This window comes from Triturus cristatus, chromosome 6 (assembly GCF_964204655.1).
Source record: "Triturus cristatus chromosome 6, aTriCri1.1, whole genome shotgun sequence".
NCBI classification, from domain to species: domain Eukaryota; kingdom Metazoa; phylum Chordata; class Amphibia; order Caudata; family Salamandridae; genus Triturus; species Triturus cristatus.
Window position 1 is genome coordinate 953717437 of NC_140589.1, and position 24611 is coordinate 953742047.

The 24611-nt window shown below is 47.4% G+C and overlaps 1 protein-coding gene across 1 annotated transcript in view; it reads left to right on the forward strand.

Annotated features, from left to right (window-relative positions):
- ACAT2 (acetyl-CoA acetyltransferase 2) overlaps positions 1-24611 on the forward strand; it is a 345929-nt gene that overhangs the window by 50299 nt on the left and 271019 nt on the right. Inside the window, exon 2 of the mRNA XM_085611651.1 lies at positions 14983-15117. Coding sequence (XP_085467777.1) covers positions 14983-15117 — 135 coding nt within the window. The remainder of the gene's footprint in view (positions 1-14982; positions 15118-24611) is intronic.

Sequence of the window (24611 nt, forward strand, 5' to 3'; positions counted from 1 at the left end):
GATTTCGCTACCAGTGGCAGCAAAGATTGGGACCCTACCACTCTATCTAATCGCACATGAAGATCGTGCATCGCCGAGTAGTGGGAATAAATACGGTCAGTTGGGTGAAGGGTCCGCCAGATATCTAGTATCGCCCAGTGGGAGAGCCAGTCCTGGAGTGCCTGCGCTGTAGAGATGGCTGTTGTTTTGCGAAGGGGGGGGGGGGGTAAGATCTATCGAGATGTACATCAAGCACAGAGTTGAAGTCTCCTCCCAGCAACCAGGGGAGTCCGGCATATGGGGTTAGCGCCAGTGACAGACGTGTGAGGAATGGCACCTGGTCTACATTCGGAGCATAGATCGAGGCCAACAAGAGTGGTTGGCCATTGAGGGTACCGCGTACCAGGGTGTACCTGCCGTCGGGGTCTATGACCACGTCCGTATCAATGAATGGGACACCCGCTCTAACCCAGACGAGGGTGCTCCTGGCGTGAGCTGAATAGACCATGCCATACACCCGCCCTCTCCAACGCTTCCGCAGTCTGTCCAATTCCGGCTGTGTCATGTGGGTTTCCTGCAGGAGGGCGATTCCGATTGAGTGTCTCTGGGGGTAGGCCAAGATGGAATATCGCCGTGTGGGGGTATGCATGCCACTTATATTTCCATGTGAGTATGTTAACCCTCGCCATCACTAGTGTGGGTAGTCATTGAGGAGTCCGGGGGAGGGGTATGCCTTAGTGAGTTCGGGATTCGGCGAGGCACGTAGGCACCGGTCTGAGGTAATAAGAACAGTATATGAACTATGAAAAACATAACGGCTGGGGCGAACCTTGCGTGTGTGTCTGTCCAAACGTGCGCAACTGTGCGTGGGTCGAAACTAGGTCAGGTTGTGACTCGGAGGGGCGTGTATGCAGGTAATGTACTGCAGTGGCTGTCCCCCCCCCCCCCCCCCCCTCCCCATTACCACACAATTATGCGGTGCGCCATCAAGAAGTGTCACTAAAGTGTCTTATGGGGTTAGTGAGGTGCAGGTGCGGAGCTAGAGACCGCCCCACGCAAACTAGTCGCTCACGGCGGGGCGCAAGGGGCATCCTGTTGTAAGCTGGGTGGTTCCCTGCCAGCGCCCACCTGGCACACACTAGCAGTGACATTGCCCACCCTCCCCCGCCTCGCATTGGTCATGAGCAGAGCCATAACAACATATAATAAGCTACTTGCGTGAGCGGTGCTCCGCATAGTGCAGCATGTTCGTGTCCTCAGTCCAGGATACCATCTGCAGTCTGCGGGGTGACCTCCGGCAAGCAAAGGTCATCAGAGATTTCAGTTGACGGTGATGAGGAGCCGCTCCCCACCACCGTGTGCCGTGCGAAGGGTTTCAGCCGATCTGTGGGAGTCGGGCTGGCGAGCATGGTAACCGCTGCAAGTGCGTGCTGGTGTTCCAGTCTCATTTTCTCCGGTGTTGGGGCCACAGCCCTGGGCCCGGTCCCGCGGGCTATCCTGCGTCATCTGCGACTGCCTTCCCGGCGAGGTGCCGTCTCCAGGAGCAGTTGGCCTGTTCCCGTCCATAGCCCGGATTCATCAAGCCAGTCCCACGCCTCCGCGAGCGAATCGAAGAAGCGGGTTTTTCCTTTCTCCACCACTCGCAGCCTGGCAGGGAACAACAGCAAGTAGGGCAGCGCTAGCTCTCGGGGTTGACGCTTCACCGCCGTAAAGTTGTTTCTGCGGCGCTGCACAAGAGCGGTGTAGTCAGGGAAGAACATGACCTGGCTGCCACCCACAGTGAGGCCATCCATCTTCCGGACTTCGCGCAGCACCTGGCCTGTGTCTTCCGGACCCCGGCGGGAAGCTGCTGCGGAGAGCGGGGGGACTGCTGGGCCGGACCGGGGCCGGCCGGTGACCATCTCCCTGAGGAACTGACACTCATCTGGGCAACGCGGGCAATTGGCCTGTGGCGGGGACATCTACGTGGGCTGCATTTTCTTTAGAGTGTGTTGAGTTAAACCCGTTTTCACTTGGTTCCCCATAGCAGCTCGACTAGTAAGCTTTCTAACTTTCTAAAGTAGTGACTTGGATCTTGTATAATGAGTGGTGCTGGGCATATAGACACTTTGGTAGGATAACCATTTTTATTAACGTTATCTTCCCCATCAGGGAGAGTGGAAGTTCCTTCCAAAATTTGATAGAGTTGCCAATACCCTCCGCTACCTTTCCCATATTGTAGGTAGGCGACAAATGTATGTGTCGGATGGATTCCCAGGTATCTGACACCATCTGGTATCTATGTTAGGCCTACATTAGGCAACACATTTTCTGATTTTCCAGACAGCCTCCCCATGTGGAACAGTTTTGATTTCCCAGGGTTCAGATTGAGGCCAGAAAGTGTCCCAAATTCCTTTAGCTCCCTCAGAAGAGCAGGAACTGTTCTATCAGGCTAACGCATGTACACCGGAGTGTCATCGGCATATAATGAGACCACATAGTTGGTGTTTCCCAGTTGGATTCCCCATCTCCCCAGGGTTCTCCTCAGTGTGGATGCCAAACGCTCCATTGCGATTGCAAATATGAGTGGGGACAGCCTTGTCGAGTGCCCCTTGTTAATGTAAATTGGTCCGATATCTGCCTGCATAGCCTCACCTGGGCCAAAGGGTTATAATATATTATTTTTTTTTCCATTGAATAAACCTCTGTCCCACTCCCATCTGTGTTAGTCGCCCATATGTTTTCCCACTTCACTGAGTCAAATGCCTGTTCGATATCTAGCAGTGCAAGTGCCCAGCCCTCGGTCTCCAGACTGGGGCTTGCCACACGTTCACCAATCTCCGTAGGCTATATGTGGTATTCCGCCGTGGTATAAACCTGCCTTGATCAGAGTGTATAAGGATATGTATGGCATCAGTCGGGCCGCCAAAATTCCACTGAGTATCTTGGTGTCTATATTTAAGAGGGATATTGGCCTATATGAGTTTGGCAGCAAAGAGTTTCTGTCTGGTTTCAGGATCATCTTCACCGCCACTTCTAGCATAGTCACCAGTAGGGACCCTGTTGCTAACGCCTCATTATACACCTCCAATAGGCGATCAGTCCATAGCCGGGCAAATCGCTGATAGAATTCGACTGGGATTCCATCGCTTCCAGGACATTTCCCAACTTTGAGTGCTCTAATAATTGTAAGTATTTCTTCTTTAGTGATTGGCGCTTCAAGGGCTGTAGCGGCTCCCCTCTCTATTCTGGGCATGTCTGTGTTACCTAAGAAGTCTTGAAGTATTTGTGCAGGCGGGGAGAGGTTATTTTTGCAGATCGTCGCTAAATGCCTAGTTAGTTCTCGGAGGACTGCCTTTTGTGTGCACACTGTGTCTCCATCCTTGTTCTGTCATTAAAGTATAGGTATAGCCTCCCTTTCTGTCCTTATTAACTTCGCAAGGAGTGCACTCGTCCGATCCCCTTCCATGTGTAACCATTGGCGGTATGTTGTATATGTAATTTTTTCAAACCTAGACCTTGATTCTAAGATTTGCTCTCGGGCTGTATTCGAGTTAGCCATAGACTGGGGTGTGGTATGCATTATCTCCTCCAGTCTCTTCAGTTGCCTTTCTTGAATTTGAATTTCCCTTTCTAATTGTTGTCGTACCCCGTGTGCGGTCTTCATACAGACCCCTGTATAACCACCTTCATGGCTTCCCACTCTATTGATCTGTTAGTCGTCGATCCCCAATTGTCCTCTAAGTAATGTTTTATGACATCTGAGACAACTGTCTGTGAGTGCCTCAGCCCTAAGGTGCCATAGTGGGATCGCTGGGCAGCCCTCTCCATTTTTCAGGGTCAACAGGAGTGGCGAATGGTCTGACAGATATGATACACCATCCACCCTTGCAGATAGCTCGGTTGAAAGGCAACCGTGGTCTATACGGCTAAACGTATTAGTCGCTGGGGGTATGGCATGAGAATACTCTTTTGAATGGGTTTCGGGCCCTCCATTGATCTCTTAGTTGCATGTCCTGCATTATAGATGACAGCGATGCTGACATTTGAGGTTTTGTATTACTACTTGGAGGTTCCCTGTCCAATACTGCGTCAAACACACAATTAAAATCCCTGATAAGGATAACTTCAGCGCCTATGTATTGTGTCACAGCTTTTATAAGTGTCAGAAAGAAATTAGGGCAATCTGAGTTCAGGGCATAGACATTTATAATGCATAATTCTCTACCCTTCCAAGTGCCATGTAAAATGACCGATCTCCTCTCTGGGTCCAAGACATGATTTAAGTGTCGAAAGGGGGTCCCTGGTGCCACCCAAATTAGCACCCTGTGCAAACCCGGAATACGAGGTGGCAAAGAGCTGCCCCCTCCATGTCTTACGCACACTGGTGATTGTTCCAGCCCAAATATGTGCCTCTTGTAAGCAGTCTATCACTATCCTATAGCGTTTCAGGGAGGTGTGCATAAGACGCCGTTTTTCTAGCCCCACCATTACATGGAACGCCAGAGGAATAATCTTCATTATCTGTGCAGCCATTTGTTGTATATCTTCCGTCTCGCCCCCTTTCAGAATGCATATTTCCTCCCTCCATACACTCTGAGTTTGAGACCAGGACCTTAGACACAGCAACATAAACTATTCCCAACACTGTAAAGCATAGCCAATCAAACCTACCCTTCCCACCCCCTCCCTCTGAGCAGTTGTGCGATTCTTGCTCCGGCTATAATAACCAGAACAAATGCTAATACATACCCACATTACCCACTGCCCCCAACAATCTGTTCCATAATGAGTCCACATCGGTAGGTGTTGTCATATGGTCATCACATTTGGCTAACCTTATTTTCCCTGTTCATATTTTTAGAATTAAGTGCTGTGCCAGTGGTCTGGTATTTGCTGGGGTGCGAGATATTCCTCAAGCTCCCCATGCAAAGCCCAACCTCCTGTTGAGGGAGCGTCTCCCCTGACTGCCCAATCCAATCCGAAATATTATATTATGTCCTTGGAGGACTCCGCCCTCCAGTCATGTTGTCCCACTCCCAAGAAATGATGACCCTTTTTCAATTATCTGTACTTAATCATTTTGTCTGCCCTCTTCCAGTTCAGCTTTGTCCATGTCCTGTGCCACCTGTGACATTTCTTCGGATTCCGGCATTGTCTCTGAGTCCGAAGCCTGTAGCGTCCCATCAGGTCAAACCCTGATCTGCCCCGTACTACCGAGTCTCCTTTGCTGGTTCTTTCTTTTTGGTTGGCGTTGTCCTTTTATTCGTTCTCCGGTCACCGATATTCTGGTGGAGCCCGTGGATGGGGCCAAACACGACCTTGTGTAACCTTTAGTGCCCAGCCATGCACTCGCTTCATCTGCCGAGAAGAAGAACAAGACGCGTCTTTCACTTTCCACTCGTAACTTTCCTTGAAACACAAGGCTGTATTTTAACTTCATGTCCCAGAGCCTCCGTTTGACCATTACAGATGTATTTCTTTGCTCCTGGACTCGTTTGGTATAATCCGGGTATATGGAGATGTGATGGCCCTCGAACATCAACTGAGCGCCGGTGCGGGTGGCTTGCAGGATTGCCTCTCAGTCCCTATAATTAAAGAACCTGGCGATGATGGCCCGGGGAGGGGCGCCCAGACAGGGCAGAGGGGCAAGAGCTCGATGTGCTCTTTCTACGCTGAAGAAAGATAGGTGCAACCCGGATGTCGTGGTAGCACTGCCAACATTTTATACGATCTGTAGGAATGACAGAGAAGACACCAGAGGAGGGGGTTTGGTCATTATCCTCTGGGATACACTTCACTGTACCAATTTTGAATTAGACACACTTAAGGGAGCAGAAAGTCTTGGATTCTGCATCTCACTAAATGCCTCTGTGTCCTTTTCAGGAGGCCTGATTTATCGGCCACCTGGTCACAGTGCCACGTTCATTGACTCACTAGGAAACACCTTAAGTCATTACCTACTGAGATACGCCAACTTCACCTTATTAGGTGATTTTAAACTGCACCTAGAAGACAAAAAAGAGCCAGGAGTAGATAACTTCCTTCAAATAACAGAAATGTCAGGGCTGATGCAGATAGTGGATGCTCCTACACACCGAGCAGGACACACACTAAATGGGGTGTGCTCTAACTTCACCCTCCTCTCTGCGGACCCACCTATCCCACAAATATGTTCAGACCATAACTTTGTCCCGCTCACACTGAAGATCCCATTGACGAATCGCCTTGACAAACAATCCACTATTCTGCAGTCCAGGCGTAATTGGACACAACTAGCCCGCAATCCCAAGTTGGCTATTACCGCCCAGGCGCCTACCCTTATAGGGAACACTCCCGCAGACTCGCGTTTCTTCCACACTTGGATGACCACAGTCGGCAATGAACTCACCCCACAAGATAAATCTAATGAAAACAAAACCACCCAGAAAGCTCCTTGGTTTACGCCCACTCTCAAACAAGCGCATAATCAATGTAAACAACAAGAGTGTAAATGGAGAATATGTTATGATGCAGCAGAGAAACAAGCATTTAAAATAAGCAGAAAGGTCTATCACACACAGATCAAACTAGCTAAAAAAGAATACTACTCGAACAAAATACAGGAGGCAAAACTAGACCAAAAAATCATTTTCTTGGTCATAAAGTCCTTTACCAAGCCCAAAGCACTACAAAAAGAATTATCCCCTTCCCAGAGGCTATGCGATCAAATATCAATCTTCTTTGAAGACCAGATTATGAATATTCAAAAGGACTTTTTTACGGACCCTGTCTCTACTAAATATGCCGCCTCAGAAAATGACTGTGACGCCAGTAAATACTCCATCTGCTCATTTGAACCAGTATCACTTGTCAAACTCACAAAGCAATTGCAGCATGCAAATCAGGCTCTCCCCTGGATGCATGTCCTCCCACAATTCTCCACCAAATCGTTGACACAGTTTTTTTTTTTTGGTAAAAGATTTTATTAAGTTTTCACACCCAGGGTCTTAGAGACCAACATTACACATATGACCAGCAGACGAGGAATCCCCCCTCAAAATACACATCAGGAGAAATCCGTTCCACTGCATGCCTACCCTACATCCCCCACCCGCCGCCCCCTCTACCCCCACCCCCCCAGTCAGTGTGCCCGCAGTAAGTCCTCAGCAGCTACCTTCCATCCGGTCCTATGGCCTAAGACGTCCCCGCTCCGGGCGAACGGGCAGACCCCTGCTAGTAGTCAGCCCGAGAGAGAGGACCCTGCCGTGGCCTCCCTCCGCAGCCCTGTTCCCACCTGCGCTCTTCAACCGCTACCCAGGTAGAGTGCAGATAGCAAGTCCTCCATGAGTGTAACTAAGTGATCCCGTCCTGCATGCACTCCCCCGCAGCCCCCGCCGACCCCGTCCCAGGCTCCACTCCCCCATCCACATCTACAGAATCCCCATCCTCCACAGCCTCCACATTCCTCGTCTCCCAGGAGCGCAGCTCTTCCACCAACACCTCCCACACCCTCGCCACATCCAGCGCCTTCTCATTAGCGGTCCGCCTGGCCATCTGATGCCGAAGCGTCCCTTCGCTTCCCGCCCAGGCCAGGAAACTCCCCCTCCATCTCCGAAAACTCGGGCCGGACTTGGCCTTCCAATGCAGAGTGAGCTCCCGCTTCGCTAGTATCAGCCCCAAATTGCAAAACTTGCTTGTGACCCTGGTGCGGGGGGTGTGCGGAAACCACAACAAAAGACAAGTCCCCATCTCCACCTCCAACTCACGGTCAGTCACCTGATTCAGACACGCCACTACATCCGCCCAGTACGAGCCCAGGCCCCGGCAGGACCAGAACATGTGACCAAAATCAGCCCCTTCTACTCCGCATCGAGGACATGGCGACTGAGAGCCTCCAAAATACCGCAGAATTTTGACCGGAGTGAGGTAAGCCCTATGAAGGGTGTAAAATTGGATCAACTGGAATCTAGCATTGCGCGTGCCCTTCCAGGCCCGCCGTAAAAGCTGTGCCCAAGTCGTCTCAGGAATGGGCCTGCCAAGATCCCCCTCCCATTTACCCCGCAAGACCTCCAAGGGTGCCAGCCTCTCCGTGGACAACCGTCTATACAGACAAGTAATGGCCTTAACCGTACCCGCCGCCATAGTGACGTATTGACATCCCTGGGAAATCGGGGGTTCCGACAGCCCCATCCCCCAGTGCTTCTGGATCCCACGCACCAAGGCAGCATGCAAAAGGTAGTCCCCCCGTGGTAGGTCATATGCCCCCTGCAGATCCTGAAACGACAGCAAAACGCCATCTCCGTATAAGTCCCCAATCATGTGCACCCCGCACTCCTCCCAGTGAGCCAGGGCCGACCAGTCCCCACCGTGCGGGAGGGCCGTGCACATGCCCAACGGTATCTCCGGGGCATACGGCCGGGCAAACTCCGCCCGTTTCTGACTACGGATCCAGCACAGCCGAAGCGTGCGTTCCTCGAGGGTAAGCTGATCCAATCGGAGCCGTTGCCGGAGCACAATGAACGACAGTACTTGGCGCGGAATGACCCTATCCTGCGGGCCCCGAAACTCACGTGCCACGGCCTGCGTCAGCCACTGCAGCTGCGCCGCCAAATAGTACCATTCAAAATCGGGGGCTGCCAGCCCGCCCGCCTCCCGTGGCCTCAACAGCGTCGACATCGCCACTCGTCGCCTCCCAGTTCCCCAAATAAACCCTGTCATTAAGGACCGAAGCGTCTGGAAAAAGGCGGCCGGAATCCAGATCGGCAGAGTACGGAAATAGTAGAGCAGGCGCGGTAGTGCTATCATCTTCAACAGCGCCACTCGTCCAGCAACCGAGAGGGGAAGGGTGCGCCAGAACGCCATACTACCCCTAAGCCCCCTCAGCGCGCCCCCCACATTCCCCTCAAAAAGATCATTGGGGGTGTGGAATATACGGACGCCCAGGTACGGCAAACAGCCAGGTTCCCACCGCAGGTCAGCCAGCGCCAAGGGCTGCCGCGCTCCCAGCGACAGAGGAAACAGGCAGGTCTTAGTCCAATTCACCCGCAACCCCGACAAGCGACCAAATTCCTCCAGCAAAGTCCGAGCACCCCGGAGGGAATATCGTTGACACAGTTAACCCAATTATAAACCAGATTGTGAACTCTTCCTTAAGCTCAGGGACCGTGCCAGATGACTGGAAGATAGCGATAGTGAAACCCTTGAAAAAAGTCAAATATTGATCCATCTGTCCTCTCTAACCTTCACCCCATATCACGGCTTCCCTTATTAGGAAAAATCACAGAAAAATGTGTTCAGAAAGAACAAACCAGATTCATAGAGGCCGCAAACATCCTCCACCCTCAACAATCCGGTTTCCGCCCCAAGCACTCCACTGAGTCTGCACTCCTGGAGATTACGGACACTCTAAAAAAGATAGCTGACAGAGGGAGGAAGGCTATGTTGATCCTACTGGACCTATCAGCTGCGTTTGATACTATATCACACAGTATTCTCCTATCAAGACTCAAAACCAGCGGTATTTCAAACACCGCCTTGGAATGGCTAAAATCCTTTCTTTCCAAGCCCAGACAAGCCGTATCCCTTGGAACTTTTCTATCGGTTGAGCGCACCATCACAAAAGGAGTGCCTCAGGGTTCTACGCCAAGCCCACTGTTATTTAACATTTACATGACTCCACTCATCTCACTGATTACATCGTTTGGGATCGAAGTTACTTCCTACACAGACGATACCCAAATAATCCTATCCCTAGATCAAAACTCCAAGGATGCCGAACTCCACTTCAAAAGATGTCTAACCAAGGTCCTCCAGTGTATGAAGGAAAACCACCTTAGGTGCAACACCGATAAAACTGAGATCCTACCAATAGGGAAAAAGGTCTCATTCTTGCTGGGCGAGTGGTGGCCGGAGGTTTCATCACCCCCGCCTGATACGGTGAAGGTTGCAAGAAACCTAGGAGTGCAGTTTGACTCGCCTTCCAACCACACACAGTGACGGTAGCAAGGACCTGCTTCAACCTTATAAAATCCTTGAATAAATTTCTCAATATACTTCCACTCGCTGCAATGAAATCAGTAGCATTCGTCTGATCCTTTCGCGACTAGACTTCTGCAATAGCCTCCTGGCAGGAATCAGCAAACAAACATTACAAAGACTCCAAATAGTCCAATATGCAGCGGTGCGGTTGGTCTTAAAACTACCACGAAGGTCCTCCGCATCCGCAACCCTCAAAACCCTTCATTAGCTCCCACTAGAGAATACTTTTAAAGATCCTCCTAATCACCTTTAAAGCCTCACTCAAAATAGTGCCAATATACCTCTCATCAAGATTCACCCCCTACATTACAACCAGAACCCTCAGGTCCTCATCAGCCAACCTGCTCAAACCTCCCAGTTTTAGATGCAAAATAAAGGGAGGTAAAACAATGGCCGTATTTGTTACCAAAGCCTGGAACCTACTGCCTTTGCAACTGAGAAGGTTAAAATCTGAAACACAATACAAGAAGGCACTAAAGACTTGTATCTTCAGATAAACTCTGCATTTCTCTCATTTAAGAACTTCAGAGCTTCCTCTTACCTCTGTACCAGCACCAGGATGCTCCTTTCGGAGAGGCAGTCAGCGCTCAATAAATACAGTTTTTTTCATTTCATTTCAAGAACTTAGAAAGTCTCTTCGGTGTTTATCTCCTTAATTATCCAGTCTTTAAGAAGTAGCTCTGTAGAGAGGTCCTCTGCTCTTTCTGAAATACCTATGATGCACAAATTATTCCGACGCCTTCGCACTTCAGAGTCTTCTGCCCTTTCATCTAGCTGTCTGACATTCTTTTTAAAGTAACCAACTGTGGCGCTAAGGTTACGTACTTCCTTCTGCAATGTCTTCATGGTGTGCTCTTTAGTGGTTACTCTATATGCCATTTTCCTCAGATCGCACCTCAGTAGGTTCACGTCGATTGCGACTGCGTCTTTGTCACCTGAATGGCTTGCATCACTTCTGCCAGCGTGGGGAGTCTCCACCTCTCAGGTCAGCTGGGCCTCCATCCCCTTCAGGTCCCTCTTCCCTGGCTCCCAGGACCTGGGTAATGTATGTGCATAATTAGATATTTTATTCGCCTGTGTTTTGGGCGCTTTGTCTTTCACCATTATGGTAGGTGCTTCCTCCCCCGTAACTAAGTTCCAGGGGTAGTATTTCGGCTCCCTTTCTCCAATGTGCACTGTATTCCTCCAAGGTGGTGCCTCCTTTGTTGATTCTCCAGATTCGCTACATGAGCTACCCAATGGCTTTTTGGTATTTCCCCCGAGTTCTTATTTTTCAAGCCCCCACCTCCATGGCCGATCCTGATGTTCTGGCATGTACCTGCGCCCTTCACAGTTTGTTTTAGCTCTCCCGTGGATGATATCTGTCACTCACCATTGCTTGTAAATGTGTGTGCTTCACTGTAGTGATCGGCTCCAGAAGTACACTGTTGCAGTGGCCTTTCTCTGGCTCCGCAGTTGTCTGGCAGGTTCAAGTCGCCAACGCTCCAATCCTCTTGGCATTTAGTCGGTTTGCTGTGCACCTGCGATCTGCCAACCCAACTTTCAATTTCTCGCGTCGGGACCCGTCCAGTCATGACACGCTCAACCCGCACAGCTCTCGAGTCCGGCCATTCGAGGTAGGGGCCAGCCCCTGGAACTCGTAGCACCACTCCGGCTGTACCGGGCTGCGGCGTTTCTTCTCCCCAGTTTTCTAACCCTAGGCCGGGGCCAGATCGCATCCACACTCGGTCACCCTAATCACGTGTCAGCAAACTCCTCCGCGGGCGGTGTCAGTGTCCCTGCAATAGCTGCCGCTCTCCTCTCCGCATACACTTGCTGCTTCTGGCCAGGTTTGATTCTTTCTTGACTGCCCGTGTTTTTCAGAGCAGTGCGATTTTTAAAATGCCCCCCTGGTCTTCCCCAAGCGCACTAGTTTGCTTCGCCGATCTCTAGATTATTACCACTTTACTGTAAAGCAGTTCCACACGATTCAGCACTAGTCCACCAAGAGTGAGGATTTCTCATTATGTGTAATGGACCAACAATGTGTGTGTGTTTTTCCCCCCCAAGTTTAAACAACTCCTGAGTGAGGATTTCTGGATTATGTGTAAGAGGAAGTTCGTTCTTTGCGTTATGTAAATCATTTTTGTATTCCTTCTGGTATCTTGTTGGGAGAGGTGTTTCCTCAATATATGACTTTTATGCTGTACAGTTGAGCTGAATTTCACTTTTGAGCCTAACTCGCTCCCAAACTATTTGTTCATGTGTTACCGCAATTTGCCTCGCTCTCTATCTCAAAAGTAAATTTGACAACAAACAATACTTCATTTTAACATTCACCATTTAGGCAGCGTCGTATCTGGAGTGTGATGCAGGTCATGACAAACGGACTTCATGTGGTCTTGAAGCTTATCTGATGTCCGATTCTTACAGTTTCTGTAGCTTCTGGGTTTGATAATATGCTCTTCTTGACACTACTGGCTATATGGTTTAAATCTGACGAGTACAGTCTTGTGGGAGGACTGTTATAGCAATTATGTGCATTTTCTAACTTGGCTATTTAGGGGAAGCAATGTCCTCCAACAAAACGTACGTCTTTGGAAAATGTGACTGCTGGATTCTGTAGGTAGAAATGAATTCAAAATGATTTGCAGATTGCCGGCAAGACCGCTCACTAGAATTGACTAAGTCAATGCATTTGGCTTTGCAGAGTACCTGCATACAGAGATACAAACCATACAGGATCACAATACATAAGAGCAAAAACCTGCTTATATGCACCCAGAGAGAACCACACACACACACACCAATTCCTATGTACCCAGGCAACCGGCATACAGATGCAGCTTCTAAATGGCTCCATGTCATTTGTGCCCCTCATCAGCAGTCCTGGATGTTTCAACAAACGCATTTTACCTCCTTAGCTGTGTAAGGACATATTTATAATGGGAAAACAACACTAAGTCATTTCGTTTTGTTGTCTGAGAACTGGCTTATGATGTTCCTTTTGACAAGCAGATTGGCAATTGTCTTAGTGTGCAAGTGTGCACTTAGACTAATTGATCGACAATTAATATACCTTACGCCTTTATGATGGAAATAAATATATATTTTTTTATTTTACTAGTTTTAAAGAATTTAAGTTTTTTGTGTGAAATAAGCAATTTCGAAGTACAGTCGTTCATTTCATTTCTATAGACCTACTTTAGGTATGGAAAAGGTGTGTCTTAAAAACCCAAGTGGGTTTGTAATGGGAATTACCAGATCTGTTTCTACATTTCTCTGGAGACAATGGGCCCTCTACAATAAAACGACACCAGGGATAGCTTTTTTTTCCAAGTAAAGATGGAATCAATTCCAGGCGTCAATCATAAAGCCAAAGCTTGAATATCACAAATTCAAATGTAGGTTCTCAGTATATGATGTTGCGCAGAGTGATAGAGTAGTTCAGTGGTTCCAAAACGTTTTAGAACCACAACCCACCTTTTAGAACGACAAACTTTCCAAACATCCTGACATTTAATGAACATGGGAAGGGGCAATATTGTTTTTTAATAATGGAACTAAAGCAATGCGTGGTAGCACATTGTCATTTACTGACAGCAAATTTTCCAATGTAATGGCCACTAACTTTGCATAGACATACTGTTTTACTGATAAAACTATATAGCCCACAAATGATAATGTGTGGAAATCTGGTCTCTGTGAATATTTTTTGTTTGTGCATTTACGCGTAAAGTCTCTTGATGTGTTTGTTCCTATTACAATCTCTGTTTGCAGCATACTTCAGAATAAAACAAAATGTACTTTATTTTTGTTTCCTTACTGCTGAATGCATACAATTCATTTACAGGTATTTACATTTTGTTGTTAGTTGCATAAATCACCATCCTACAGCCTTTTCATGGTCCCTCGACTACATCAAGATTATCACATAATCCCCTTAAAAAACTACTCTTTGCTGTCTGAGAAAGAAAAGTAAACACCAATTCCATGTTAAAAAATAAGCTGACATTTGACCTCTGTCTTTGAAGCACGGCAAATGTGACTAGATAAACCCAGAATTTAAAAGCATTTTTATTTATTGCTTGGATTTTACAGACTCACCTAAAATAGACTAGTGACCGACCAGTGGGTTGCGACCTACATTTTGGGAAACGCTGGGCTAGGTGTTAAGATTTAATCATAAGAACTGAAACGCAATGGTGTTAAAAACTAGTTAAAAAAACACCCAACGAATGGAGTGCTATTTGAAGAGGTAATAAGGTTGTAGTAACATCCCCAAAATCTCTTGACCAACAGCATTAAACTTGGGCCGTGAAACTTATTATTGTAAGGCCCTCATGACCAGTTGAACATCTAATGGATGCAATAATTATCGCATCCTTTAAAAAACGAACACCGTAAGTTTTAGGCTAATACCATGTGGATTTTGGGGCTTACCTCACCAGCATCCACATGTTCAGTAAACACCTGTTTTTTCAATCTCGTAATTCCAATAGATGCTGTGATATCAGTAGTTACTGCAAGTATCGCAGTTTGTCGGCCCACTCTTAATGAGGCCCACATATTTTTTCCTCCTTAGCTGTGTAAACTTACAGTCATGATGTGAACTCTAATTATGTCTTGTTACAAATTGTATGTACGCAATGCACACCCATATGTGTGTTTTATTTAATGCATCATCTACAGTGCATATAACTATACGTGCAGATAACTTGTCTTGTGCATGTTGTAAGGTTCTTAAAGAATGAATGTAGGCATTTCTGATTTGATATCTAGTAGAAAGTGTTCTCCATATGTCTTAACTAAATAGAAAAAAATTGGGTTGACATTTTTAAGGCTCGCACACAGCCTCCTGATTCTCCTTACCCATCTATCCCTCTCTATCATCTACCAAGTAAAAAACATCACAACTAAATACTTCACTTGCTTTGAGTCCAAGCAGTTGTAGGTTAAAGCTTTACAAAAGTTTCACAAAACATTGTAGTGTGCTTAAAACCTTTTTTTGTGTGTTTGGTCTAGGTTCCTTCAATGGAGCTTTCTCTGCTGTACCTGTCCATGAGCTAGCTTCTGTTGCCATCAAAGAGGTTCTAAAGAGAGCAAATGTTAATCCGGAGGAAGTGTCTGAAGTTGTCATGGGACATGTATTGACTGCAGGTAATTTGTTAATTTGTGTTTCTGTTGTTTTCAATATCTCTATTTAACGTTTTACCAGTATTAATACATTTCAGAATATCAGAGTGATCAGGAATATTTAGTTAAGTGCACTATGCGTTGAGGGAGAAGGTAGACCGTGGCAGTTGATTATGTTAATAATACAGCCTTTAATGTTATCATCAAGGAGTTAGTTTGACAACAGTTGCGGGGTCACATAAAAATGACTATATGCTAAAGATAGAAATAGAATTAGCAAGCTTTCCTTATTAATAACTGGGGAAGTAGATGATGGACCCTTACCTAAAGCAAGGACCACCCAAAGAAGGGACAGGTGTGCACAATAGAAAGAAATCTGTTTTTAAGCATAGGTGATAAAAGGAGCCTGTATGTTCAAAGCGTGATGGCATACCTCTAAAACTCACTGTCAATTTTTCCATAGCATATAAATGCCAAAATTTAGGCCACAATAAACCCATGGTGTAAAGTTTGATGGCCTCCAATTTTCTGGGCACTTCTTAGATTGGTGAGAAATAGCTGCTGGGTGACCAGTTTGCTCGCTAGCAGAGTAGGCAGGTATTCACCCTCATCAACATCGCCAGGCAATACAGTCTTAGAGTTGGACGGTCACTGTATATGAGTAATATCTTTGAAAAGAGACCGAATCTCTTTTCAATATATTTTGATGCATTTTCTTTAAGCCAAGAAATGTTTTCTTTAAGTTAAGTGCAAATGGAAGCTACAGGGGCCCTCTGTTAGATGCAAACCCAGGAGCTCTTGGAAACGCCCGCTTGCAGATCCTCTGACTCACATTTCACGTGTGTGTGATCAAAAAAGCTGTCCTGCCTCAAGCATTCCATACATGTGAGAAGTGTCTCATGTTGTGTCGCCCTCTAGGAAGATATCTCGTCTCTCTGCTGTCCCTACTTGCTATATGCTTTAGCCCATCTGCAGCATAGGATCTGTGTTAATCTAAAGGCACCCCTCATTTAGAGCTGAAATTCAGCTGTGCACTTTTCCAAACATTTCAAATTGGCATTGTCGTTAAAGGAAGCCAGGGTGATGGAGTAAACCTCATTCCATCTTTGGCATGCTCTGCCTTTTACATCTGGTTGAAAGTTGATATTTCCCCACTAGTAGTGCCAAGGGAGATAGGAAGCATGTGATCTTCCACAGCTTACTGCTTCAATCCAATACTTTAAGTATTTTGAAAGACATCACAAAAGGCTCTTACTTCACCCTCCTCCCCCTTCGCTTTCCGTCTCCCCCTCCCCTTTCTCCCACTCCCCCATTCTTTTGTTTCCTTTTCCTTTTTTTCCTTTTCCCTTTTCATTTCAGGTCCGGACTGTTTGAACTGTTGTAATTTGCAGTGGGAACACTTGACCTATTAGCCAGGCTCTGAATTCTTCAGCTTGAGGGCCCACCCCCAGTTAGCCCGGTTGGGGCCAGTAATTTCGGAAGGGGGGGCTGGAGGGACAGGAAGAAGTTTAAGATATTGGGTTTTGGTGGGTGGGCGATAGACCTTGCCAATCTGATCACGACACAGTTGGTCCTGTTGACCCTGGGGACCGTCGATTGGATACTGGGAGGGTGTGGGGTGGTGGGTGGGGGGGATTGGGATTGGGGTACTGTAATGAAGAGTCTGTTCTCCAGGAATCTTGATGTCAAAGGTTTATTTGACATAACATCCAGTAATACAGCACAGCACCAACGTTACTCCGTTGCTCTATCTCCAACTGGAATGAGTGAACATCATCAAGTACATCACTCCATTCCATTACATGGAGAGCATTCCAATGTTCTAAACACAGATCACAACACATCCCCCTCCCAATAAACAACCACCAAAACATTAGTAATAACATTCAAAATAAGGAAACAACATTAAAACAAATGCAAAAGATAACACTATATGACAACATAATTTGAACAGGAAAAGTAAAAGTGAGCACAGGACAGCATAATAACTACACTAGTGCAGCTACACAAAGATGAGAATGAACCTAATGCAACACATAATCCCTCAATTTGACGGGCATATTCCTGCACCTAGCAGAAGGACTTCTGAACTCCCTACCACCAGAAACACTACTGTCATCAGAACAATCTACCCCCGTCAACGCAGGTCTGGAAACTTCCTCATCACGGAACCCACCAGAATACCTGACCAACCTAGACATGCTCCACCAGCAATTTGTGTCAACTTTGACCACATTCTTCTTGATGGCCACAATGGTAAAAGGACCAAGAAAACCAGATCTACCTTTAAAAGAGTGTCTAGGATTCTTCACCAGTACTCGATCACCAACACACCACTTCTTGTATTTTACATTCATCCTAGAATCATAACATGATTTATATCTCCTCTGATAATCCGTAACCCTGGTGCGTCTCATGTCTGCAGACATACTATTGCCAATGCTAGCAGGTAGCCAACTAGGATTCAACTTGGAAGAAGCCTTCCTCCCCCTCAAATCTTCAAAAGGAGACTTAAGCGTGATAGCATTAGGTGTGGTGCGGTGAGCCCACCAGGTGTCCCTCAAAACAGTATCAAATGGTAACCTCAACTCCAAAGCCCGCTGAGCACAACTCTTAACCACCCTGTTCATCCTTTCAGCTAACCCATTAGCCTGGGGAGAGTACAAAGCTGTCTTCTGGTGAACAATGTTGAAATCTTTCAGAAAATTGCACATTTCATGGGAAAAGAACTGTACCCCATTGTCCGTAACCAAAAAACTTGGAACTCCTTCTGCCGCTAAAACATCCCTAAGGAAGTTTAACACCGTTTTAGTGCTAGCCACAGACACACATTTGGTGACAACCCACTTTGAAGTATAATCCACCAGTAAAATAACAAAACGTTCAAAAGAAGGTAACAGCTCAAATGGGCCCACTATATCTAAGCCCAACTTCGTCCAAACCCTCTCAGGAACCTCAACAGGAAACAAAGGAACTTTGCTATGGGTATTTATTTATTTATTTATTTTAGTGTTTTATAGAGCGCGAACATGACCCATGAGGGTATCAGAGCGCTTTACATGGTTAACAGGAAAAAAAAAAAAAAAAAACATCATAGAGAAACAGTGCAAACAGTAAAGTATCAAAAGCAAAGAAATATAGCATAAAGGGGGGGGATGAGGTAGCATGGGGGCAAAGGGAGCACACATGAGAGCTAAAATTCAAGCTAGGGTTGGCAGAGACCGTGGCCCCCTTGGGTCTCGATGGAGTCCGGTTATAGGGTTGCGGAAGGCGCAATAGTCATGGAATCAGGCAGCAAGTCATATCTGCTGAGAGGAGGACTTAGTACAGGAATTTACCCATGAGGAAGGTTTTGGCTTCCTTCTTGAAGCGAGCAAGAGTGGGGATTCTTCTGATAGCGGGCGGGAAGGAGTTCCAAATTCTTGGTGCTGCCCCGGTGAATGCCCTATTGTAGGTTCTTTTTTTACGAAAGTGGGCGGGTCGGAGCAGGAGACTGTTAGTGGATCGAGATTTCCTGTTTCCTCCCGATAGCACCAGCTTCTGTGAAAGGTATGCAGGGGAGTTTGCGTATAAGGCCTTGTGTGTAATGCACGCCAGTTTCAGCTGTATTCTGGCCTCTAGAGGGAGCCAGTTTAGGGCTTTCAGATGTGGAGAGATGTGGTCGAATTTCCTGGTGCCGGTGAGTAGTCTGGCAGCCGCGTTGAGACAGGCTTTTAGCGGTGCCAAGGAGCGCTTGGGTAGGCCTGTGAGGGTGGAGCATCCAAATTCCAGTCTGGATATGACTAGAGCTTGGACTGCCATTTTCAAATCTGGAGCATCGATGAAGGGTTTTAATTTCCAGAGGTAGCTCAGGTGGAATCTGGCTGCCTTGGCCATTGAATTAATGTGGTCACGCATGTTCAGGTTGCAGTCAAGAAATATGCCCAGTGATTTGGCGGAGTCCACGATGGTCGGGGGACAATTTAGGGCTGTGATGGCCTTGAACCACACCTGTAGCTCCGGGTTGGCTTTGGATGGGGAGATCGGGAGAAATTCAGTTTTCTTGGCGTTGAGTTTTAGTTGGTTAGTAGCAAGCCACTGAACGGTTAGTTTCAGGGTTTCGTTCAGGGCGAGGACCTCCTTGAGTGAGGAGATATTGATGTAAATTTGGGTGTCATCCGCGTACATGTGGTAGGAGATATTGGCGGAGCGTAGAATTTCAGTGAGAGGCTCCAAGTAAAGATTAAAGAGGGTAGGAGACAGGGTTGAGCCTTGAGGGACTCCAACCGTGACCGGGGTGGGAGCGGATAGTTTGCCGTCAATGAGGAATCTTTGAGATCGGTTATGGAGGAAGGACCTGAACCATTCAAGGACAACGCCATCCAGACCCATCCTGTGTTTAAGGCGTTCAAGTAGTTTTTCATGATTGACCGTGTCGAAGGCGGAAGATAGATCTAAAAGGATTAGGAGGCATGTTTTGCCTTGGTCCAGGGCTTGGAGGGCGTCGTCCACAATGTGGAGCATGGTTGTTTCAGTGCTGTGCCCTGGTCTGAATCCCGATTGGAAGTCGTCCAGCAGGTGGAAGTTGTCGATGTGTTGACTAAGCTGGTATTGTACGCATTTCTCTAACACTTTGGCTAGTAGGGGTATATTAGAGATGGGTCTGAAATTGTCTGGTGCGGCGGGGTCAAGCGTTGGTTTTTTTAGAATAGGAAGGACTTGGCCGGCTTTCAGGGGGTCCGGAATCGATCCCTGCTGGAGGGAGGCGTTGATCATCGCGGTCCAGCAAGGAACAATGGCACGGGAGGCCGCAGCGAGGCAGTTGGATGGTAGCGGGTCATTGAAGTGGTTGTTTGGTTTTAATGTAGAGAGGATTTTAGCAATGGAGTCTTCGTCGTAGATTTTGAAGTCAGTCCAGCAAGCTTCGTTTTTGGGTAAGGTCGAGGATGAGGGTGCATGGGGAGGCAGTTGGTCATGAGGGGGTTGAGCGCAAGAGGCGGTACTAAGTTCGATTCCTAGGGAGGCAGTTTTTTCGGCGAAGAAGGAGGAGAATTCATCCGACGATATAAGAGATTTCGGTGATTCTTTAGGGGTTTTGGCCAGCTTGTTTGATTGAAGTTTAACCAGTTCAAAGAGCTTGCGGGGCCTATTCGTGGCATTCCCCAGTTCGGATCTGAAGTAATCTTTTTTTGAGTTGAGGATGTGTCTGTTGTAGGAGTTTCTTGCCTGCCGGAGAAGTTTGAGGTGCTCGGTAGATGGGTGCTGCCTCCATATTCTTTCGGCTTGACGTAGGGATCTTCTCTCTGAGTTGAGGGAGGCGGAGAACCAGGGGTTTCTGTCTTTGATTTGTGTTCTCTTTAGCTTCAGGGGGGCAAGGTCGTCTAGAATGTTCGACATAGACGCCGAATAATGGTCATAGAGGACATTGATTGTGGTAGTGTTCGAGGTCGGGTAGAGCTCAAGTTTGCAGCGAGCCTCCAGCTTTGTAAGGTCCAGATTTTTGGTGTCCCTGATCCAGCGTTTGGGAATCATCGGTTGTGGGGGCTTAGTCTTGATTGATCCGGGTAGGATGAAGGAGATGGTGTGGTGGTCGGACCAGTCACAAGGGTCGATAGAGATGAGTTTGACTAAGGAGTCCTTGGATATGATCCAGTCCAGGGTGGCTCCTTTTGAGTGAGTTGGTAGGGAGCAGGATTGAGTCAGGGCTTGGTCATTTATGAGGTCTTTGATGGTATTGACGTGAGGGTCATTCCAGTGGAGATTGAAATCACCGAGGAAGATCTCTTTGGAATTAGAGGAAATTTTTGAGGTGATGACTTCCAGTAGATGATCGGTGAAAGAGTCATTAGAGCCTGGGGGGTGGTAAAAAATGTGCAAGTTACAAAGGTGAAGGGCGTTGTTGGTGAGGGAGAGTGAGAGATACTCGCAGGAGTCGGTAGTGAGCGTTCCGAGTTCCTTGACCAGGAGGGAGGATCTGTAGATGCAGGCGAGGCCTCCGCCCTTTCTGTTCGACTGCCTGTCTAGCCTAGCAATGTTGTAATTAGGAGGGACTAATAAGTCCAGACAAGGGGAGGAGTATTCATTTAGCCAGGTTTCAGTAAGAATAGCTAAGTCCAGGTTTTTGTGCAGGATGAGGTCAGCGATATCGGCTGCATGTTTAACTGCTGAACGACAGTTGATTAGGAGACCTGATAGTGGGGGGTCTGGGGAAGTGTCAAGTGTCTGGGAGGATGGAAGAATTCGCGCAAGATTGCTTTTAACCACATTTCTGTTACGTCGTGTGGTTGGCCTGTTGGGGTTGATGGTGACCGTGCTTATGGGGTGTGCATGACCTGTGACTGGGGGGCAGGGGTTGGCAAGGGCAGTATTGTAATCTTGGAGGATAGCAAGGATTTCGTCTTCAGTGAGGTCAGCTGGGGTAGGGGAGGTGGGTGGGGAATTGTAGGAGAGTGCCAGAGCTCGGGATTCCGCTTCAGAGATGCGGCAGGGGTGCTTGCGCGGGCGAAGGTGTCTTAAGGGAAGCGGGAGAGGGAGCATGGGGGGCGCATTTGACTGAGGGGGGGGGGGGTGGATGAGGTTTGAGGTTCGCGAGGGAGAGACTGAGGGGGGGGGGGGGCGACTTATCATTAGCAGCACAAGACAAACAGTCTTTAACCACAGCCTCGATCATGTGATCCATACTAGGCCACCAATACTTCTCCCTCACCCGAGCTTTGGTTAAACTTCTGCCCAAATGACCTTCATGAGCAAGGTTAATTACTCTATCCCTAAAAGCATTCGGAGGAATCACTCTGTCACCTCTCATAAGGTTATCGTAACAAAAAGACAACTCCTCTCTCACACCCCAAAAAGGTCTCATTTCCAAATTCAAAGTCTTGTAATCAGGCCAACCACCCACAGCACACCTTCCTCCACACTACAGTCTGAAACCTGTTCAACCGGTAGACGCGAAAGACAATCCGCAGATTTGTTACACAAACCTGGAATATAACGGACCACAAAATTGAATTCCTGGAGTCCTTCACTCCAACGCTTGAGTCTAGGTGTAACATTTTCATTAGGACGGCACGAAAAGACTTGAACCAAAGGCCGATGATCTGTCCGGACCAGAAAGGGAATACCCCAGAGATAAAACTTAAAGTGTTGAATTGCCCAGAAGACACTCAACGCTTCTCTTTCAATGCAAGAGTAATTAGCCTCCACATCTTTGAGGGCCCTGGAAGCAAACGCTATTGCTCTGTCTTCACCATCCACTACTTGGGAGAGCACCGCTCCCAAACCCTTCAAACTGGCATCCGTCGTCAAGACCGTCTTGCAATTCACATCAAAATGACCTAAAGTGGGCATTCTACCAATCTCAGCTTTTATGCACGCAAAGGCCTCCTGGCACTCCCCAGACCATGTGAACTGTGTCCCCTTCTTGAGTAGAGTCCTAATCGGTTCAGCTACACTAGCGAACCCTGGAACAAACTTAGAGTAAAACTCGGCGAGTCCTAGAAATGATCTCACCTGATCCTTATCTTGAGGAACAGGAGCCTTCACCACAGCTTCGGCTAACTCCAACTTGGGTTGTATACCCTCCCCCGAGATTACATGCCCCAAATATGTCACAGAATTCAAACCCACACGACATTTTTGTTTTTTAACTGTGAGTCCTGCATCTCTCAGCTTCTCCAACACAGCATAGAGAGTCAACCGATGTTCCTCTTCATTTTCCCCATAGATCAAGATATCATCTTGGAAAAACATTACGTTGGGTATTTTTCCAAGAACCATCTTCATGACCCTTTGAAAACAGGCCGCCGCCGAAGCCAGCCCAAAAGGCATTCGTAAAAAACGATAAGCCCCCAAAGGCGTCACGAAAGATGTAAGATGTCTTGAGTCTTTGTGCAGCATGACTTGGTGGTAGGCCGAAGATAAATCTAGCACACTGAAAATCTTGGCCCCTCTTAACATACTAATCGACTCAGAAATATTGGGTAACGGTTGACGGTCAACCCAAATCCACTCATTCAACCCTCTCAAGTCCACACACATCCTAACACTTGCCCCTCCATCCTTAGGAGCAAGAACAATGGGTGCAAGCCACTCCGAGGCTTCAATCTCTTCAATAATCTTCAATTTAAGCAACCTCTACAATTCAGCTCTTAGTGGTTCAACCATCATGTTCGGCACCCTTCTTACTTTGTGCACACACGGTACTGCTCTTTCTTTTAAGACAATGCGATGTTCAAACCCCTTAAAACAACCTAAAGCATCTGAAAAAACTTCCGGGAATTTGTCATAACAATCATCACTTACACTCAGAGAGTTTACCAACATGACTTGATCCTTGGGATCCTTTGCACAAGGGTTAAGCATTATGCCCAGATCTCGCTGGTGCCTCCATCCAAGCAAATTGTCCCCTCTTACAGCCACATAGACCTTCCCTATAGTATGCCTATCTTTAAATCTGATGCGAGCTTGGACATAACCGAGGACATCAATTTTGGCACCACCATAACTAACAGGGTTGATATCAGGTGCCAACAAGGTCATATTTTCAAGACCCACACATTCATCCCATTGCTTATTACCAATCATGGTAAAAGGCGAACCAGAATCCGCTAGTACAGTAAAATCATATCCATCCACCATGATTTTACATTCTGGCATAATCACCATCCACCATCAGCCTTCACATTCAAGAGAATGGTGCGTATGACTTCAGCATTTTTCTGCAAGTTGCGGTTTTTATCAAACCCCTTACACACTCTAGCGTAATGCACTCCAGTAATACAGCACAGCACCAACGTTACTCCGTTGCTCTATCTCCAACTGGAATGAGTGAACATCATCAAGTACATCACTCCATTCCATTACATGGATAGCATTCCAATGTTCTAAACACAGATCACAACAGGTACCTTTACAGTTATGTGGCAAAACAATAAGACGTCAGACATCATGAAATTGCAGAAACAACAGCAGTGGGAAGGGGAAGGAAGACTTGCTGATGAGCTGGACATAGTACATCACCGAGATGGCTACACCTAATCGAGGAATGTACTCGATCCTCTCCTGGAACGTGAACGGGATGGGGAATAAGGTTGAGAGAGGACTAGTGGCCGCATATTTTAAAAGATTGAAACCAGATGTCATTCTCCTACAGGAGACTCACTTAAAAGGCACTCAATGCGGGTTCTTAGGTCGAGAGGCATATAAAACATTGACCCACGCTGGATTCTCTACCGGGGGGAGGGGTGTGGCAATACTCATCAGGAAAAACCCACCCTTCAGACTAGAACGCACTTGGACAGACCCCAACGGTACATATGTAGCGGTCAAAGGAGTGTGGAACAGAAGACACATCACCTTTATTAGTGTATACGCACCACCCAAGCTCCAAAGGCAAACAATGGAGAAGCGCGCAGCAATTCTATTGGAGGCAGGCTCCGACACACACATTATTGGGGGCGACTTTAATGACGTGATGGACCCCACAAGTGACCGCACGACTGTCCCAACGGGAGATCCCAAAGAGACGCCACTCAAACGAT